The 21,527-nt window shown below is 40.9% G+C and overlaps 1 protein-coding gene across 2 annotated transcripts in view; it reads right to left on the bottom strand.

The window, feature by feature from the left end:
- LY75 (lymphocyte antigen 75) overlaps window positions 1-20,703 on the bottom strand; it is a 47,439-nt gene extending 26,736 nt beyond the window's left edge. Inside the window, exons 1-15 of one of the 2 annotated variants that reach the window (XM_030018399.2) lie at window positions 20,545-20,703; window positions 17,852-18,226; window positions 16,680-16,853; window positions 16,242-16,406; window positions 15,552-15,662; window positions 13,659-13,799; window positions 11,767-11,955; window positions 10,909-11,066; window positions 9,866-9,976; window positions 8,490-8,578; window positions 7,962-8,134; window positions 7,593-7,789; window positions 6,055-6,197; window positions 683-764; window positions 44-115 (exon numbers count right to left, since the gene is read on the bottom strand). In XM_030018399.2, the coding sequence (XP_029874259.1) occupies window positions 44-115; window positions 683-764; window positions 6,055-6,197; window positions 7,593-7,789; window positions 7,962-8,134; window positions 8,490-8,578; window positions 9,866-9,976; window positions 10,909-11,066; window positions 11,767-11,955; window positions 13,659-13,799; window positions 15,552-15,662; window positions 16,242-16,406; window positions 16,680-16,853; window positions 17,852-18,226; window positions 20,545-20,629 (2,265 nt within the window). In that variant the 5' untranslated portion in view covers window positions 20,630-20,703. Of the gene's footprint in view, window positions 1-43; window positions 116-682; window positions 765-6,054; window positions 6,198-7,592; window positions 7,790-7,961; window positions 8,135-8,489; window positions 8,579-9,865; window positions 9,977-10,908; window positions 11,067-11,766; window positions 11,956-13,658; window positions 13,800-15,551; window positions 15,663-16,241; window positions 16,407-16,679; window positions 16,854-17,851; window positions 18,227-19,975; window positions 20,314-20,544 lie in introns of those variants that run through there. The other variant, XM_030018400.2, reaches the window with a different exon arrangement.
- Between the last annotated feature and the right edge of the window lie 824 nt (window positions 20,704-21,527).

Below are 21,527 nucleotides of genomic sequence, written 5' to 3'. Positions count from 1 at the left end.
CACGTAAAACATCCATGCTGTTATTAAAAACCTTAAAACTAACCTTTAATGCAGCACAGTCTCTTGTATCATATTCATCTTCCAGATAATCAAGTGGCATAACAACACTAGTTACCTACAGGATGGACGAGATAAAAGAATCATTATTTTATGACTATATTTGCTATGGTAATCCCCGGAGATAACCATTCAAAGCTGGGATCCTATTATGTTTATCACTATTAAAATATGTGTTAAATGGCAATTACTGGAGCAGTTTTGAGTCTGCGTACCTGTTATTATTGGGGGTGGGGAGGAAGAACTCACAATTTCAGGCAAATAAATCAATTACAGTGAGAAAGATATTTTTGGAGAAGTCTGGCATATCAAGGAGATGAACTAATAAACCCTCCCCTCTGTTGTGGCATGAAGACATCTTGTTCTCTCTTAGATGTTTACTACTGTATTTCTGTTAAAATATTATAATGCAATAGAGACAGAAATCAGGTAGCCTTATTAAAGATATGCTTTTAATTGGAAATCTGCCTGGATGGCAGCTCTTAAGTGCACAATCTTCTTCTGAATTATTAATCTCTTGAAGGATTTGCCATATTTTAATTAAAATATTTATCAATTTACTTTCAGTCCAGTCCAAGCTGAAACAAACCAGGACATGATGTTTCCTGGTTAAAAGTTAACTTACGGGTTTATCATCACTCCATTGCCAGGTTCCCAAAGAATCGGGACTCCTTTTATTCATTCCAATCCATACCCATCTGTCATTGCTGTAAATAAACAAGGTAAAATCTTAAGCCAAGTCTATGGTTCAGCTCATTTAATAGAAAGACTGACCTATGTCATGGCATTACTTAGGATCAAGCAGCAAAACCAAAGGTTTACTACTGCAAGTTGTAGCAGTTCAAAGAGAAAATGGGCATAAAGCTAGGACCTCTTCTGCACTTTTCTTTAAGATCTGTAGGTAGTCTTTCCCTGACCACAGAGAAAACTAACTAAATCAGGTAATTTCTTTGTTCACTGCAGTTATAGTCAGAACTGTATTTCTTTCTAGATTTTACTTCTTCATTTTTCATACGCAGGGGATGCTTAAATTCAAAATTTCAGCTATGCTCCAAGATACAAAGTTGCCAAAAAAACTGGGTTTACAATGTAAATACTTAAATCTACAGTAACAGTCTTTACCACACTCTTTACTATTGCTTATGAATTTAAAGATACTATAACAAAATGAAATATGTGCTAGTCAAACTGCAAGGTTAGTTTTGTACTGCAACCTCTACTTCTCAAAGTATCAATTTTGTGCTAGGTACTTAATGGTATCAATTGGAAGCAGCAGAGGGGAGAAAGACCATGAGTCTTCTGTGAAATCACAGACTATGTGAAACCCTACTGCAATAGAGCTGTGGAAAACGCACTCTCATCGAGGTGGTCTGACAGTGATAGTGAAGTATTGATGCTGCAGTACAGGGCTCTTGTAAAACTGTATCAGGAGTACTATTCCATAAATTCATGTTGTACCAAATACAGAGAAGGAATATGGGATATTTGAGGAAATGAAAGTTTAGGTTATTAACAAGAATTACGGATTTTCTTGTCTAGCCTTGACAAAGAAAGTCGGGGAAAGGATATAATTATTCTTTACAATACATTAGGAGACTAAACCCCCAAGAAGAGGAGCTATTTGAGCAAAAAGAACATTGTGTCTGAAAGAACCACAACTCAGAAATAAATTTAGGCTCAAAATTGGAAAGAGATGTCTGACCAGCAGAGGTCAGAGTTTGGAAAAGGATCCCAAAAGGGTAGAGCTGACAAACTTAACAGAACTTGGAAAGTTTATGACAATAACTTTATTACATGGAGGGATGGACTCAGACCCGGGCTTACCTGCATAAGCAATGTTATGAAATAACAGAATGATAAATTCTTTGGTAAGACTATGCCATTACCTTTCCACACATATCACCATAAAGATACTAAATTGAGCCTGAAATGGCTGACAGTGCAGCACCAACAAACAGCTAACCCAGAGTATGTGGGCTAAGTATATGAAATCCAAGAAGGGCAACAGCATTTTATTTGGTAGGGTTCCCATTAGGAAGAAAAGCATCAGCCACCAACAAATCTCATTTTTGCTTTTTTGCTCAACTCCAATATTACTTTTCTGACATCGGTGTGATAGTGTGATCACACTAGTGTGATCTTATCATACTGAATAGTCTTTAGGATTTTAATGATATCACTAAGGAGCCTTTAAAGAGCCTAAATGCCCTGTATCACTCCAGAGGGAAAACTGTGAGCCAAACATTCACAGCTGTCAAGCAGCTAAGTGGCTTTTGGCAATTTGCCTTTAGAATTTTATTTTTCTGTGATTGTTCTTTCCAATTATGAATCAGACATTGCTTAACCCTACCCCCCCTAATCGTCACCTACAGGCTTAGTGCAATTTAAGCAATTGATCATCACAGAGGAATATCTACTAAAAAGAAAATTTGGGACACTCACTCCAGAAAGATCTGCAGCAATTACCTGAGGAACTAGAGCAATTTTTCAAAGTCTTTCAACTTGTATTTGGCTTTTATGTAATAAATAAATACATTAAAAAGTGTGCCAGGTCAAGAATTTCTCCAGCTTATCTCCTAATTTACAATTACTGGCCTGCAAACATAACATTTTCCAGCTGACTGGGCACTTACACATTCATGTACATTTTTTGCTTCTTTTGGAACTGTTCAGACATGACCATGAGTAATTCAGTAACTGCTACACTATCCTTGATAGCACTTTTAAGCTTAAGTAAAGCCTTTTGATAGCCCTCTGAAATTACACTATCATCTCATCACAGAAAAGAATTCCACCAACTATTTAAGACAACTATGAATTAAGACTCTCTATTGCAACTAAGCTTGCAGCAAGGAATTTGTTTGTACTTTAGGTATCTGTCTCCTCATTGCAAGGCATTTAAAATTCATCATAGGGACTGGTATCAAAATGGATTTATCAGTGCCGGAATATTCTTTGAGCTACATTCCTGGAACCGCCTCTAAAACCTAGATTATCCTGAGTTTCAACCTAAAAAATAGGCGCAATTTGTGCTTTATAATGGACTCCATGCTGATTAACAATGGAAGACTCTAAATCTCCAGCAATCCCTGCAGAATACCAGTGGCTTTTCTCTCACACAGAAGTAAAACTTCATAAAAGTCAATGTTGCGCAGGAGTGGATAAATACAGTTTAGACCAGTGTGAAGGGAATATAAACCAGTAATTTTTCTACTGTCATATTCTAACTGCTGAAATAGAAAAAGGATTTTTTCTGTCCCTTATGTCAGCTCCAACACAAGATTAAGAGCCTAAGTGAAGTGGCTTGTAGTTCAACCTAGTTCTTGACAAGAGGTAACACGCATACATCTGGGCCAATTCCCTAACAGTGCAATTTAAGGTACCATCTAATCTTAGGCAGTGCTGGCCTAAAAGTATATATGAAGCCCACCCGACCCCCTGCTGTAACAGGCTACTGCCACTAGCTGAATTCCCACTCTGCTAATCACCCACTCTTTAGCGGAAGAAAAGAGAAGTTGTATTAATGCAATTACTACAACTTGCATCTAAGCTTTATTGCTGTTTTGGTCAGTGCATTGAGAATAAGATCAGTTTTTTCTTGCAAACTCAGGTGTTAGTGAGGCTTTCTAGATTCAGAACAATTACAGCAGCAGAAAGGTAACTGATTTCTTTCCAGTAAGGTGTTCTGATTGAAATGTTATTTCTAAGCAATCCAAGCTGTTACTCTCCTTACATCCAGCGATGCTGCCAGCTATAAGCTGCAGAATGCTCACAAAAACAATCCTAAAAGCATGGAAGTAACTGAACCGGATCTGTTTTGCCTGTATGATGTCCCTCAAAATGAAAAGAGGTTATCTCCTATTTCTTCCAGACAGGGGAAGGTTGGCAGGCAAATTTAATTTTCCTTTCCAATGGCAATCACCTGACTTGGCTGAAGCAATCTAGCTCTTATTTGCCTCTAAGGTGGAATCTGAGTAAAGAACAGAACGGACTAGGCAAGCTGCCCTTTTCCCGGTGAACCAAACTGACTTTTGCTAACATTTAAAAACAAACAGTTCTCAATGAGTCACCAGAGAACTGTGCAAGGGGAAAGAGCCCGAAACTAAAAAAGCTAAGGTGTGGCTCCTTCCCCAAGCTGAAATGAGTGCACTGAATGAATAGTTTAGGTCAGAGTTTGTACTAAGTAAACGCAGGGAACACAGACAAACTGCATGCCAGCACACTCCAGCAGCTAATCACATCTAACATTATCTTAGGATGATTTCTCCCAGTTACCCAAATTATTTGTTCTTCATTAAGTAATTCACCTGGTTTCTTCTCTCCTTTCTCAGATGAGCTTATTTTCAGACAAGCTACCCTTGACTTTTGATCTCCAAAATACAAGCACCACCTCTGAGTAATTTAAGAGCATAACTAACTTAAACACTTCATTATGTTATCTAAACAAACAAACGTTATTTAAAAGACTTTGGGCAATGTCAAGTATGTAGTATTTCTGTTCAGGAAGTTCTGCAATGCTTGAAAAGGGGTTAACCTAGATGGAAATAGTGTGTTTAGCATTATATTTGACACATGCACTTACTGCAACACTGACTGCAAAGTCAATTTATACTGGGCTCAATATATTGCCCCTTATTTAAGTTCTGCTAGAATAATACTGAAGTACTGGGACTTTCCTTCTTCCAGGCTAAGTTCAAGTTTTCTGAAATATGGGAACTGCAGTAGCATCATGTGTTAGCTGACTTTCTGGAAAGACAGAAAAAGTCTCCACCTTTAAACTCCTAACAAAAAACGGCCATTAACTATAATTAATACCTCAGATGGTCTGCAAGCTGAAAAGCAGTTCCAAGTACTTGTAGGAAAATAAAGTTACTTCTCTATTCATGTTTCATAGTAGATTAGGTATACTAAAACAAAATTTGTAATTGCAAAACAGTATAACAAGATGTATAGCTAAAAATAATTTGTGCACTAATTATCTCGGTGACTTTAGTCACTTTAGGAAAGGAATCACAAGTGGCTTTTATACAAGCTAAACCATCTATATATAGAGCATACAAGTTTGTTTTTGTCTCTTACTATATAAACATTGAGTAATTTTCATGACTTGTGCACTTCTAAAAAAAGTTCACTGGGTTTTCAAGAAGGCATCTCTTCAGTCATCAAGTTTTAAAATTTAATCACAGTGTTGTACATTGGCAGCCTCTGAAATAATCCCGATTTAGTTTCTTGATCAAAAAAAAATTAGAACATTTAACTGGCAGCATTTGAGTTTAAGCTGGCAAAAGTTCTGAAAAAACAGGCTGCCAATCAAAAAAACCATATTACACAAGGATCTGACATCACACCAATGCCTAATAAAGCTTTGCAGTGACAGTTCCTTTCATTAAAAATAGAGCCTTAAACTCATAAATTATGTAGCATTTAATTTGTTGATACCAGAAAACTCAACACACCCATCTAATGCCCATATAGTGTTATTGCAGTTATGCCAAATGGGATCCATGCCAACCAGATTGCTGGACACTACATTATTCACATTTTCAAAAGACAGAACCCAGTTTAGTCAGGAAGCATTTCATGAATAAAGATGAGACCTATCTGAAAAACAGAAATAACTAATCTCTAAAGAATGTATCGGTAAAGAATAGGAACACCTATCATCCTGTTGTCCAAAATTCAACATAAAGAAGGAAACACTTATTGTAACAACACAGGCTTAAATTCATGTAATGGAAGACGCTCAAAGCAAATCTCTCTTTTCCTGTGCTCTCTCTAGCAATGTGAAACATTTGCCCACGCTCTACTCCCTTGACATTTTCCAGGAAGGCAGTGACATGACCAGCAGTTCAAATGCCACATCTAGCCGTTTTTACTGTGGGAAACACAGTCACTGCATACTATCTCATACTTGCCATTTGGGGTCAGCAGCAGCATTTCCTATCTACTGCAGAATGCAACCAAAATCAAACTTCTAGCGCATGGCTAGTTTGTTACCTGATTATTTTTCTCAGGATAGAATGAAGTGCCTTGATTTCTTCTGAGTGACTAAAACTAGGCAGATGGCCTCCAAGTGCTTCACAGAACCTTTCTGCCTCTTCCCAGGTCCTGGTTCGCAGCACTCTTTCACTGTGGAAGAACTTTACAACAGCCAAACATCAGAGTAGAAAATGACACAAGTGACAGCAATTTTGAAACACTCCTGTACTACTCAAATATGGCCACCCTAGGTAGGAATGAATAACTGGTATTTCCACAGGGAGAGAGCTTGACTTCTTGAGAATTATTTAATTTTTTTTCAGTTTGTTTGACAACAGCCAGACTCTGAAGTTTAGCTGACAGAATTTATTTCAAATGCAACGTACTCCATATGGCAGACTTTCTCTGTTTTTCTTTACCAGAAAGATTTTAGAAAACAACACCCAACTCATTCCAAAACTGCAAGCCAAATTATATGTTTTAGGGGATGTTGTTCTTTCAAATTTATGGTGAAATGCAAAGCCCAATGTTCACTGAAACCAGGCCCGTTTGGGTGCTGCAGGGGAAGAAAGTTCTTTGGCACTCCCTTTGCTACCTGTATGTATCAAGAGTTGCATACTTGGCTCATACACCTCAGCTAACATGTCCACTTGATCCCCTTGATTTCAGTCCAAGCCAACTCCCATCAGCTGGATCTCTCTGCACAGACATGCTGTACTTGGTCAACAAGAGTTTTGGAGAAACTGCCAGGGCCAGCTGTCACATCCCATCAGCTATGGGACAGCTGTGCTGCACATCAGCTAGACCCATCCCTTCAGGATCCTTGCCCACAGCCTTGTTATTCAAGCTGGGTTTCCCCACTTTGCTACATAAGCTGTTTACAAGACAGTTCATTGCAGAAGTCTAGAAATAATGAATAAACAATCCAATAAACAGCCTCAGTTTTAACTTGATTTGATTGTTAATAGGAGGAGAAAAACCTGCATTTCTAAGTACAAACTTGTTTAAGCCATTCCAGCTAACACCATGGCTGCTCACTTCCACTATTTACATCAAAACCAGTAAAACACAATTGAGGCTGCACTTTTTTGATGAAGTTTAATATCCATATTTAAACCAGAGAAAATCCCACCTCTCCCATCTACACTCTTAGAATATGGAAAGAAAAAGGACAAAGGGAAGGCAATGCAAAGCACTTTCCTTCCCTATTCAGGTGTCTCTGCATGCCAGATGATGGCAGGCAGGCTAGGATACAGACATGGCACTCGCCATCAGCATCAGGCTCCCAAGATGGCAGCACAGGGCAAATGCTATTGCCCCACTCAGCTCTGATGTGCAGAAAAAGCAGGGAGAGGCACGCTGCATCTTTCAGGAATCGGCAGAGGATGATGCATGAGAACATTTGGAGGCAGTCAGCCTGAATCAACATGAATTCCTCCTCCCAGTGTAAAACATCTTTGAAATACACTTCAGAGCAGCTCTAAGCCACAAAACAGCTTTTCACACACTTGCTGCAAGACAGCAATGAACAAAATCTAACAGGAATAATATTTTACCTTGTAGCAGGCAAGGCCGGATCCATTGTGCCACCCAGGCGGACAGGGATCAGTTGGCTTTGGGAGCACTTCTGGCTCCTTGGGCAGCCCGATGTATTTTTTGCAGACAGAAAATGCTTTAGTGGTTTTACAGTCCTTAGTTTCCCACTTTCCAAGAGAACTTCCACTGGGCATGGCCACACATCCTCCTGAAAACGCTAAGATTTAAGCCACCAAAGACATATTTAAAACTATTGGCTAGTTTTCCAAAAAGTCCATAGATTTCTGAATGACTATTTTATTTCATGCTTGGAGTTCTGTAACATGGTACTCCAACGCTTGCTCAGCGTAAAATGATAATATTTTTACATACTTTTTTGTTAAATTTACCTGGTTGCAAGGAATTCCAGTTAGTGTATGTCACGGCTTCAGTTTTTTCCCCATCCACTGTACCCCAGGAATATATTCCTGATTGGCTAATATCCTGCAAACCAGTCCAGAAGTATTTTTCTTCAACTTTGGTGTGTTTTCTAATTAGACTGTTTATAAACTCTTGCTCAAATCTGAAAATTAACAGATTAATTTGAGTCAATATTTGAAAGATATCTGAAACTACTGAGACAATTTGCAAATCGGGCATATTATTACACGAGTTAGTTCAAGTGGTTGTCCAGGCAGTCCCGTATTCAACGTGGGGTCAGCAGGCTGTGAATACACATACTTCCAAGAAGGTTGTACACTGTAGGTTTACCATTGTCACACCATGGAAAACACGGTTTGCTAGTTCTCTGCAAAAGCAATTCTAGCTCTATTTTTTCCTTATAAACCACTAATTAGCATACAGAGGTCTTAATCTCTGACTATATCTCCAGGATCGTACTGTGATACATGCCCATAAATTACAGAGATGTGCTTTACCTGTTCATCACTGTAAGATTGCACTGTGCTCCAAATGAAACTTCTGTTTTATAAATCTTGTAACAGTAGTTTCCATGTCTCTCCCATCCCTGGTTAAAGAACAAAAAACATGTTTATACATAACCACCTAATTTAGGCATTATCTACAGGACAAAATAAATCGTTGCTAACATTGGTTAGTGCCCACAAGCTGGCACAGCATATACAAGAAAGAAATGCAGTGCATCACATACAAGGTGCAGTATCATCAACTCTCAGATTCACAGCTCTAAGAAATAAAGCAAGCACGGGAATAAAATACACCACTGGTTTAGCTCGACTGTGCAGAGTCTTCTGACTGCTATGTGCATTTAAAGAGAGAAACACAAGGTCAACAGCTTAGTCCTATTCAAAACAATAGGAGTTTTCATGCTGTTCCACCAATGCCAGGATTCAAACAGAGGAATAATAAGAGGGTATTACTAGTGTTTCCTTACTTCTGAAAAAAATATTTCATACAGAAAATAGAGAATTTTTTTAAGTTCACACATTATTCAAATCTTTTCCCCTATATCTACACTGAAATTTCAAAGAACGTTAATGTGTTACGTCTTTGCTAGCCTACCAATGCCACCAGCGTCCGAACAGCACAGCAAGCTGTAACTCTACATGCTGCCCACCTCTGAAGAGACAAAGTAAAAATACCCCCAGGTTGTGCAGTAAGACAGACAGGAGGTAAACATGTTTCCTGTTGCAGGCAGTATGCCACACAAAACTGAACCAAAGGACTCCAAAGTAGCTAGTAATACCATCCCAAGATTGTTCAAAACAGAAAAGACTTCTTTTCAAGCCTTATTTATGCTGTAACATGTTATACTGTAAAAAAAAAAAACAAAACAAAAAAACCACAACACCACAAAAAGCTGAAACAACCAAAAAAACCCACCACCTTTATTCAAGTCAAAGAACAAAAATGAGAGCCAAATGAAGTGTAACAGAAAACTAATTTCGATTATCAATTTCTGCATATCTTTATGTTGCAAAGTGCTTATCCTAAATTTTAAAACATACTTAAAGCAAAAACCACAGAACAAATGGCATTAGCAATTACATATCTAGTAATTTTTTTTTTTTTTTTTCCAAACAAACAAATAAATAAAACACATCATCTCCTGGGTCCAAGTTCATAATACTTTCATCAATAGAGTGGTAGTACATCCAAAGCCTGCTTAGGAGAATCTGAAATTTGGCTCATGATATATAAATATCCTTTTTCAGCTAAAATGTTCCATAGATTTTATTGTATGGGCAAGAAGGAAATGGGAAGTAGAGGAAGTAAGTGATTTTATGCAGGTTTCTGAACCAACTGAAAGTATAAGAAATAGACTTCCTATTACCTCTTCCAGTGAACAACTTCTATCTGATTTCGTTTCATTCAAAATCTCTCCTTTTTTCTTGCACACATATTTCAATTTTTCTTCACAGGATTTGACTCTCCACTGTCCCAACTGTGAGAAGGAAAGGGGAAAAAAAAGTATTTAAAATCTAAAATCTCAATTTTCATAGCGTGGGGGCTGAGTTGTCATAAGGGGAAAAGCCAAAATGCCTCTAGCAAAAATACTGTGGGTGGGATGCCCTGTATTATATGCATAGGTGCACGTTTGGAAGGGAGAGAGAAAGCTGACAAATGTGGAGATGGAAGGATTCTGGATCATATCTGAAAAGGGAAGAAAAGGCCAGGGTGGTGCCACCTCTCTCAGATTAGGGAGGGAATGGGTGCAGGGGGTGTGCTCAGCTTACTGCGGAGCTGGGGACGAGACAGCTCAGAGGAGCTGGGCACATGAGCTCCACTGCCAGCCTGACAGCACAGCAAGCAGATGCTTGCCCCAGTTTTCTACTCAGTCTGGGAGATGGGATATAGCCTGCTTTCCTCTCCACTCACCTTTGTGATCTCCTTCCCCCACCCACCCCTTGCTTCTTCTGTACTGTATCCCCCCAGTGTCTACCCTCTCTTTTCTTACCGAGGTATCTCACTACCCATCCTCAGAGAGGGAGGCCCAAACTGGTCCTGGAGATGACTGAACCCAGCTTTTCCTTTCAATAGTTCGGCCCACCTCCTTCCTAGCTCTCTGCCCCAGACACGCAAGAATACGGTAACCCAAAATGCAGAGTGACAAGGACAACTGGCTGGTCAACAGCAGTGGCAGTCTCAGAGCTGTGAGCAATTTCTTCCATTCTTTGCAGTACACAGCTACCAAGTGTTGGCTACATAATTTTAAGAAATTTGCTTTTAGAAAAATGATTAACTGTATTTTAAAGATTATTCCAGAAATAAAATCAGTTATCTGCTTGAACCCCCTCCTTGACTTTCACACACATCAATGTTGCCTCTACTATGATGGAAAAAAAACCCCTAAAAAACCCAACGCTGTATTCCTACCTCGCCTGAATATGACACACAGTTAGGAGTGCTGTTAAAAGGAACTTTTGGTTCATTCTGATCCCAATATGTAAAAACCACAGCTGAGTGATCTGACCATTTGAACAAGGTTGGTACATCTTCATTCCTGAGACCCATCCACATTTCTTCTTTAGCATCTGTAATTTAAAATTAGGAGAACACTGTAGTTTCAAAATAATATTCAAACTAATTGGAAAGGAATGTGAAGTCAGCAAAATTAGGTTTTTATCGCTATACTGCACAGCATAAATGCCACAATTTCTTTTCTTACAGCGAGAAAGGGGATTTGAGACAAGTGCAACGTATTTTCATTATCTTGTTTCTTAATTTATGTTCATGAATATAAGTAAGTTTCACAGAGAGGGTAACAAACAGAAAAAAAACCCAACCCAGAAATAATGAACACACAAGCAAAAAAACTCAACAAAGTTTTTTGGAGTGCAGACAAAAACATAAGACCAAAGAGTACAGATAACATTCATTAGTTCAGTGACCCAGTAGTCAAAATACTCACCCAACTATCTCCTACTCTCTTTGAATGAGAAAATTAAACACAAGGTACTAGGCAACTAGAAGTAGGTTAGCCCAGTAAATAAATAAATAAATAAATAAATAAATAAATAAGTAAGTAAAATAGATCAAACCAAAACAAGAGCTAACATAGTGGGCCTAGACCTGAACAGCAACACTCAGCACCAGCCTGTGTACAAGCTCAGCATTAACACCTTCATTTAAAAGCTAGAAGTTACGACAATCATATGCTAGAACATGGAAAGCGGTTTGTAATTTTTGGCGTGCAGCACTTGGTGCTTGACCTTCACAAGTATCTCAACTCACCATTATGAAGCGTTGTAACAACCAGTTCGACATCTGCTAATGAGTGTATGCTGATGAGGTTACTCTTATTTGCTTTGCACAACTCATCTGCTGTACTCCAAGGTGCCTGGTTGTTTATCAGCATGTAGCAAAAACCATTGTGGGGAACCCAGCCTGAATCACAGCGAGTATCCAAGTGTCTCCAAAACTCTAATAGTGAAGAGAAATGGAATTAGAGGCTTTTGTTTTACACTGGCTAGTGTGATGGGTTGGCATTTTCTTCATGTTTTAAATCCGGCAGCACCTTGAAAACCAGCCAGAATGCAGCAATCAGAATGCATTCACATCTCTTCAGGGTTAATATTTTAAGAAAGGGTCACAGTTTAGTCAAGCAAATAGACTTGACTGAGCAGCATTATGGGGATTCATAATATTTTGGGGCCATGAAGTTGGCAGAAGGAGAGAGAAGTTAGTGGGAATGAAAGTAAAAAGCTGGAATGCATTGCATTAAGCTGGTCTTAGTGCAAGTGAAAGGTTCAGAAGTAATTGTAAGCAAGATTTCAAAAGCAATTAAAGGCAAATCAAGTTACTTCATTACAGGACAGCAGCTTCAAAAAAAGTTCCTTGTTTTGTTCTAGCAAGGGTTTGCACTTTTATAGGGCATTATTATCTATATGCAGTATCACGCATAAGACCAATTTTGAATAACTCGCAATGAAACAAATGCTTAGTTTTAAATATTTTTTTCTTCTGAAAATGAAGATATTCAAGAATTCCAACTGTTTTTAATGCACGCTGAAAAAGGTGTATACTAATAGCCATTCTGGTTCGAGACACACTATAAAATACTTCAATCACAATAATTTTGGTTTTTAATTAATAAAACACTGTATAAATACTGGTAACAACTCCACATACCCCACTGAGGAGCCAGAGAACAGATAAGGATGGTTAATTGACAACTAGTTTTCAAGGAATCATTGAAAAATTTGAACCAGTTCAGTTAAATTTAAACGGCTTATTACTTTTTTTTTCCCCTGAAAGGCACATACCCCTCCTGGGGGAGCTGGAGAGAATGGACCTTAGCCAGAGACACTCCATGACACTTTCCACCTCCACGACACTGCTTCATCCCTCTTATCCCCTCGTCCTCCCCCTCATCCAAGGACAATCACCTTCCAGTAAAAAAATTTTCCCATGAGAGCCCCACAAGCATGAGCCCTGGAAAGTGGGTAAGGCCAAAGAAGAAGAACATGTAAGAACATGCCACGGATATGGGAAGGGTGGGACATCCAGGTGTAGGTAAATGGCTAAAAGCATGGAAGCAGTTGTATGTGCGCGCGTGTGCGTGTGTAATAAATATCTCATAAGAGCTGTTATGGATCCAGTAAAGATTACACACTGGACAAGCTACCAATTCTTGCACCCTGATTCCCAGCGCTGGGCCTGGTTTCAAAGGATAGTAAGGTCATTTAACTACTTCTACTTGAATTCAACAGAGTTTGATCCAAGCCCCAGGTAGGTCCCATTTTATGGCAATATACACCCAGAGTGAGAGAAATGGGCTTAAAACAGAGATGGAAAGGTTCGAGGTGCAACTGCCAGTTCCAGACTTTCAGTAACACATGAAAGAAGACACAAGCCATGGAGGAAAACATGATGAAAAGGGCAGGACTGTGCTGGGAAATGCTTTACGTGTGAATGAGAAAGCTGCAAAAAATGAAAGCTGTTTGTGATGCATCAGCTTAACACTGAAGATACAGAGTTTGCTTCTGCTCTGCTAAAAATACCCAAAGCTGTTGAAAAAGTGTTTTGGCAGAGATGCCTAAGATAGCTTGGGGAGGGAAAAAAAGACTCCAAAGTGAACACTACACTCATATTAACACATAAAAAAAAATTGCAAGCTGTCCTACCTGGAAGGCTTGAAACTTCATTGAGTGACTTTTTGCAAATATATGGAAGTGGAGTCCCACAATGGTAACTCTGCCACTGACCTGAGGCAGCATTCATCACCACACAGCTAGTCCCATCCAGTGGGGACAAACTCTGCATATCTATAGACAGGAACAAATAAAAAACAGAAGAGCACAAGTTATCAAACAGTAAGGTAGTGACTCTTCCTTTTTCTATTGGTTTTCAATACAAGAATAATATACTTTGCATAGTACAGCACTTTGTAATTGAAGAACATAACTTGCTTTGAATGAAGGCACCCGTCCTACCACAGGACCCACAGAAAGTTTTCTGTAAGAGAGAAAGTTTCAGAATCAAGGAATCTGGACTTCTCTTCCAATGTTTAATCATAGAACCAGGAGGAATGTTTTATTTACAATACAACAAACCCTTGGCTGAGCACTTTCCCAGACTAGAAACATCTCAGGGGAGAACCCTTTTTGCAGCCCTCAGTTTCCTTTGGCAGCCCCTTTCCAGCCCCACTCCAAACACAGCTTTGCATTCCTTCTCTCAATGCTAACCATAACCCTTACCTTAACAGAAACCTGAGACAAAGCCCCAGTTAAAAACGTCACAGAGGAGAACTCTTTTTTGCAGTTCCCAGCTTCCCTTGGAGCTCCTTTCCACTAACACTTTCTGGCTTTCTCTTTCTCTGAACCCCAATGCAAACCCGAGCTGTGTCCTACACAGAGCACCCCAGCCCCCCCTGCACTGGGTTTGTTCCGTCTCACATAGAAAAGGCTCAGGGTGGATCTAAGTTCTTCATGGGAGAGTACAACGGGAGACAGTGCCAGGCTCTTTTCAGAGGTGTACAGTGAAAGGACAAGAAGTAATGGGTATCAAGTTTTCTGGTATCAACTTGCAGCTAGCAAAATTCCTGTTAGATACCAGTAAGTATTCTTCATAAGAGGGGTAGACATTAGTATATCTGCCATGACTGCAGACTAAATTATGCCACTGTAACTCAGGATAGTCTAGTCTCCAGCTCTACATTACAGTGCCACAGTGTCATCACAGTTCCAGAAGAAGGTGCAGCCAGTAGTACAAGCAGCAGAAAGGCCCTTAACCTTTCCAAACGACAGACTACATTTGGAAAATCTCACAGAAATTAGTAAAGCTTTCAAAGAACTAACAGAAACCACTTATCTTTTCACAGAATTCATGTTGCAGCACTATTCTAGAAACTGAAGGAAAAAGAGAATTCCACTTTAAAAAGGTGAAATTCAGCTTGAATGACACAACATTATTAGCTTCAGTATTGCTGATTATTATTCCTCCAGGATTCTCATATATACACATCCGTGGCATATTTGTGAGAATATTACAAATACATGCTGAAAATTCTAAACAAACAAGACTCTCACCAATTCTACTAGGAACTTGAGAGTAATTAAAAAAGGTTTTTCAAAGGTTTTATACTTCTTTCGTCTTCACCTCAAAACAAGTTTAAGCAACCTTGAAGTTTAAAAACACGAGTTAGGCTTCTAAGTAATGTCAGTCCTTGCACATACATCAATAACTGTAACGTTTGAGGGAAGTCAATGCCATTTTGTCAGTGGGAGGAAAAATTTAGCAGCTAGAGAAGCTGTAGATTCTTTACTAAAATGGACCTCAAAGATACTATTTAAGTTTTACCTTTTTAGAGATTTATTAACCTAATCATCCATAAATATAGAACAAGTGCAGAAAGATTCACTGGCTAGGAGGAAAAGATGCTTTCAAACTTTTAACAGAAATGGAACAATGATTGTTTTGATGAAGTCTGATAGAGAAGGGTGGTAAAAAAAAAAAAAAAAAAGTAAAATACTAGTTAGTGTTGTGAATATCATTAATACCACCAGAAACATCATTACCTGGATGCCAGTTGAGAAAATTCAAAGGTTTGTGATCTGACCACTGCCAACCTCCAGAAACGTCCAGTTGATTTAAGCCAATCCAAAAGATCTCAGCAACGCCATCCTTAGCTTTATTTTTTTTTTAAGAAAACAATTAGTACAAAATGCTCATCTTTTATTGGTCTCCTTTAAGTTAAAAATGTGATCTGAAAGGGCATGCATTTGAGGAGAGAAAGATTGCTACTATCATCAGACATGCAAACTTTCTTGAACTGAGAAGGAATTCACTCGCACACGTCTTCCCTCCCAATACCTTCAGATGTTTGTCCTTTGGTTTTATATTCCCAAAGGCACACTGGTAATTCCCCCAGGCCAAGCCTGACCATCAGTGAGGACAATTTCATAACAAGTGGGTAACAGGCTGTTGAAACACCAACATCCACTCTGCCCTGTATTTGAGATTTTGGGGACATTCCTCATTATAAATATGAGCAACAGCTAACCACTACAATGAAATCACACAGATAAACTTAAAAAAAATCTCTGAAGTGAGATTAGCATTTTTGCTACACAAATGAAAGCACCAATGTATTTTAAATACAATCAAATTTTAACCCAGAATTTTAAGACAGAAACTAAAATGCTGTCTTCACTTTATGTTAATTTGTCAAGATATCCTGATATTCTTATGTGAATAATTACACCTACCTTGTATGTAACTTAATTCAGATGCATCTTGGATGCTAAGTAAATCTCCCCCTTGCCTTTGACATGAAATATAAGCTTCCTTCCAAGAAAGAGCAGACTGCGTACTAAACTGGTAGCAGCTTTCAGACCCCGGATCACGTTCCCAGATATCATGACAACCATCCTCTGTTTAAAGGAAGCAGAAAGTACTTGTAACTACAACTATACTGAGACATCATGAAAGTTTCAAAAGAGAAGTTGTAATACTGAAGGTCTAGTGATTTTTGTACTGTTAATCACATATACTGCAGAACATGTACCGATTGTCCTGTCAATGCTGCAACAGAAAAGGGACCTGCTTTTACCCAGCTTAACAGCAATGTGCTACACCAAGGTGGAGCTGTACATACGTAAAGTGACAGAACACTTTTAGGACAGCTATTTAGAAACCCAACGTGCCTGGTTGTAAGCAGATTCCCCATTTTCCATCATGAGTATAATCTTCAGATGTGGCACACCATTTCCCACCCGTATGCGTTTCATCCTGAATGCAGTCATGATGCCACGTCTTATTATACAGAAAGGGGAACTCACAGGGTTTTCCATACGAGTTCCCATCTTTGGTATAAACCTCTGCAGAGGGAAAAAAAAATTAAAAAAAATAATCAAAGAAGTATATACAAGGTGTCTAGGGGAGGAAAGAACAACAAATCAATGTTACTGCTTGTACAGACATAGTTAACTTAAAAGCATGCAAATCACACTTGTCTTAAAACATGGTCTCTTGTTGTTACAGATAATATACAGCAAAGCCAGAACTGAAAAAAATGAGAGGAAAATATTTTTCTGTACTTTTTCTTCTGAGTGGGGCATAACACAGCATAAACTTGTTTCCCCCCTTCCTGGTAAGTTAGGGATAAATACATTGTCCTGTTGAAATCCAGGTGATTTGCACAGAGTACTACACAACAAGGCTCTAGGAATCAACACATACAGGAGAGGTAAAACATTTCAAACTTGAGCCTACTGGGGTCTTCAGACTGGCCACTCTCAACAATTCAAATACAAAGAAAATTCTTCTCTTAGATATGGTAAAGCAAGTTTTCACCACTTCTTCCAGCAAGCATGAGACTTCAGATGAGACTGGCTTCTGTGACAAGTGGACAGAGTACCAGACCAAAGCAAACGGATGGTTCCTGACAGTCCAACAGGCAGCAAGCTAGCAGCATGCACTGAATTTGATTTTACAGCCTACCAGCAAAGAAAATATCCTCAAACCCTGCTAACAGCAAAATTCCCATCACTGTGAAGAGGACAGTTTCAGTTCTGATAAGGTGGTTGATATTTCATAATTAAATAAGCTCTTACTAAAAGATGGGGGGAGGGATTTAAACATGATAAGAAAGCCACTGGATAACACAACTTCTGCAGTTGTGCATATTCATTTTTTTATTAAAAACAGTTAAAGTTTTGTAATTGAATATCAGTATCTCTCTACAGCAAAACATTCTATTGCCTTACTGATCAGTCTTTTCATATGATTAATTTTAAGAATTTACTGGCACAGATATACAGCAAAAAGCCCTTAACACAACAACAAAAAAATCCTCCAGTCCCCTGTGCAAACTTACCATGGTAAGGATACTGACATATATCATTGGAGGAACTGTTGCTTCTCCACTGGTCTGTTGCATTTATGCTTGCAGTTACATAGGTACTCTTGATAGTCACTTTGTACTGAGATGCACCAAGGATAGAAGCATCAGCACATCGCCACCACAGCATTAGTACTGAGTTACAATCAACCATTTTCAGGCGAGACAGTGATTTGGTGAATATATCAAGTCCCAGGCACTGCTTGGACCCCAAATGAAAGAGGCGATTCTGGGATACCCATTTCCATAAAGCTTCACTTGTGTCCTTGCAGTCATCTATCACTATCCGTGAGTTTTTAACTTGTATACACTTGCTCAGTGTGTCATGGCGAATGGTAAAAGCATCATTGCCTGTATAAGAACAAACAAATATTCACATATGGATATGATTCGGTATCACTTTCACAGGAATTTCATTTTTAAAAGTGTAATCACATTCTGAGACATGCTACCAGAAAAGTACAGCAACTGCTGTTTGTACATTATACTCTCTCTTTCATATAAGCCATGTTAAGTACATTTTCCTGCTCTTTAGTGAGTATTCTTTACTTCGGGGGGGGGGGGGGGGGGGAGGGAACAAACCTCTCTCAAAGTTATTATAAAATCAGGGGAGATAAAATGAGGCTGTTTTCTAAGTCCAATCCTATCAATGAGAATTCTTCCTTTCATTTTAACACATACTGATTGGATCAACCCCTGATTAATTTGCAAGCTTACTGGGTAGAGAATCTTGTCTTGATGCCTATCTGCGAATGCAGTAACACACAGCAGGTACCATAAAATGTAATCAATAATCATCACTTAGTAACACACAGCATGATAGGCTCATACGTGAACCAGTTTGTGGGTGCAACTGCAGTATTACTGAAATAACTGGCACTGCTTTCGGGAGAGAGTTTTAGAATGAATATCCCACCAAAGATGCCACACAAAGATTAGGAGTATCATTTTCAAAATTATACAGGAACCCTAGTTTCATTTTCAGCTGTGACACAGCTTGTTATTAAAAAGAAAAAAAAAGTTGACAAAGTGTAGTATACAATTTTAAAAAGATATGGATCACCCTACTGATACAAGCTGACACCTCTGCCAGTACAAGAACATCTCTATGACAAGTGGCAGTAGGTTTAAGCTGAGAAAAAAAATTGCCCTAAACCTATTTCTATGCCACAACAATGATGGCCCCACAGTAAAAAACTTTCACTAACCAGGCTAAAATGGACCTTGGCTGTCCCAAACCCACAAGGCTACTACTCTGGTGTTTAAATAAGGAATCTGCTGAGTAGTGTTTTGTATTTAGTAGTAATGCACTGTCAATCACATTCCTACTGCGTTTTTTTAATATGACTTAATAATAGGTTTGGCTGAACAGCAAGGAAAATATTCAGTGATGTTATGCAGTGATTTTTACCACTACTTCCCAGTATACTCATGAATTTTCCACTGTGTAAGTGCCAAATAGTATCTAAATAGTACTGAGCTGGTCAAACTGTGAAGAAAAATCTTTAAGTCAGCCACCTACTGGAGTGACTTTTTCTAAATAGCACATTTCAACCAACTGCCTCTTTCATCCTCTCTATTAACTAAACAAGATATTTTAACAACCAGTCCTGCTTTTGTGGCATCTTTTTACCCTGTGCTTTTTCACACTATATCTGCACTATATCTGCTTTTCGCTTTTTATTCTCCCCTCCAGACTTTCTTCTCCTTTTCAATTCCTTTTAATGTGTTCTCTGACTTTTCTCAGATCTTCCCTCTCCTCATCTTCTTTCACTTCTTCCCCCACAAACCTCGTTCTGACATCAAGAAGAAAACCACTTTTTAAAATTCCCTGAGAAAAATTGCTGATACCGTCTCACCAAATCCCCCTGTACAGCAATTTATTAATACCGGTGCTCAGTTACTCCAGTTCAACACTCTTGCCATGGAGTTTTACCTGACATCTTTAGCTACAAAACCGAGCCTGCTACTATCAAAGGATACAAAAATATGCGAGGTGCAACCATTCAGCAAAGAGCTGAACTCGTTCCCCAGCAGCTCTCCCCAAGCTAGCGGCTTTGGCTTACAAGAATTTCCTCAACGCCAAACTTTTCCACCTGCCTTCTGAAAGGCTGGGTAAGCCTCCTGCCTCTCCCTCTCTGCGCATAAAGCAGCGAATAAAAACGACGGCTTGACGCCCGGCGGGGGACCTGCCTGAGTTCGGGTTATTTCTCCTCTCCAGGTAAGAGGCCAAAGACCCGCCTCCCTCCCACCGCTCCGCTCCGCGCCGCCGGCCCGGCGCTGCCCCGGCTCGGCCCCCGGCACCCCGGGCACCGGGAACCTGGCACCCGGGGGCGGCGGGGCAGCGGCCGGCTTTCGCGACGCCCCAGGCGAAGCGAGTGCTCCGGGAGGAAGGTTTGGGGGGTTTTTTTCCTCCCTTTTTCGCTCCTCCTTCTAAGTTTCCCACGTTGCTTCCACGCAGTTGGACTTTGCCACCCGGCGCAACGCCCGGAGGCGCCGGGAAGCGTCGGGGCGGAAGGCCCGTCACCGCGCCGCCTTCCCCCCTCAGGCGCCCGCCGGGGCAGAAAAGGGCTTTCCGCGCCCCTTGCTCCGCCGCGCACCCGCGCAGCGTCTCCCCCCCACGCCCCGCCGCCCTTCCTCCCTCCCTGCAAGGTGGGCGCCCGGCTTACCTGAGGGTTGTCGGCGGGCCGCGCAGCAGACGAGGAGCCAGGCGAGGCCGCAGGCGGCCAGGCAGAGCCCCGCCGCCCGCGCCATCCTTCCGCGGCGCGCAGGCTGCGCGGAGCGGGCGCGCTGCCGGGCTCGCTCTGCCGGAGCGTCGCGCCCGCCGCCGGCTGGCCGGGACGGCGAGCAGCGGGTCGGATTGGCCCGCCCCGGGGGAGCGTCACTTGTTGCCAGGAGAAGAGCGGCCCCGGGTTTGCGGCGAGGTGTGGGGCGGGGCCGGGCCTGGGCGGTGGCCGGGCGTGAGGGGTCGAGGCGGCGGGGAAGGGCCGGCCCCGGCGGGAGCGAGGTTACGGCTGAGGGGAGGGAAACACGGGAAAGGGAAGGAGAGTCGCGGGCGAAAAAATAAGAGTAAAGACGAGGAGAACATAGGAAAATGAAGGGAAAATGAGGAGGGAAAGGAAAAAAAAAAAAGAGGAAAAGTGAAAGAAAAATAGGAAGGAGGAAAAAAAGGAGGAAAACCCGAGGAAAAATGAAGAAAACCCAGAAAAGCAGACCTAAAAGAAGCGTCTTTAGGAGTTCAGTTGGGAAAGAAAGGGAGAGCGTAAGTGGTAAAAGCGAAGAAGTGAAGAGACTATAAACCAAACTTAATAAGTAATGGTAGGTGCTGAAGCAAAATACCTAAAAGTGGAGCAAATAACACATTTCTAGACGTTTCCCTGCGATCCTCACCCCCCTCTGGCCGCCGGGCCGCGTGCCGGCCAGGCCCGGCATGAGGGCCGCGACGCCATCCCTGAGGCAGGGAGCCCCCGGCGAGGGGCTGTGGGGCGGGTGGCAGTCCCCACAGGGCAGGGGCCGGGGGTCACCACCCTGTCAGGAGGCGGCCGAGGCGGCCTGGTGTCACCGTAGGGTCCCTCCGTGCCGCAGCAGCGCTTGCGTCGGGGAGCGGCTGGCAGCAGGCGCCCGGTGCGGGGCCACGGCCCTCACCGCCACG

The sequence above is a fragment of the Aquila chrysaetos genome, chromosome 6, assembly GCF_900496995.4.
Source record: "Aquila chrysaetos chrysaetos chromosome 6, bAquChr1.4, whole genome shotgun sequence".
NCBI lineage: Eukaryota > Metazoa > Chordata > Aves > Accipitriformes > Accipitridae > Aquila > Aquila chrysaetos.
The sequence above is the reverse complement of the archived record's forward strand: the minus strand, read 5'-3'. Positions and strand labels throughout refer to the sequence as shown.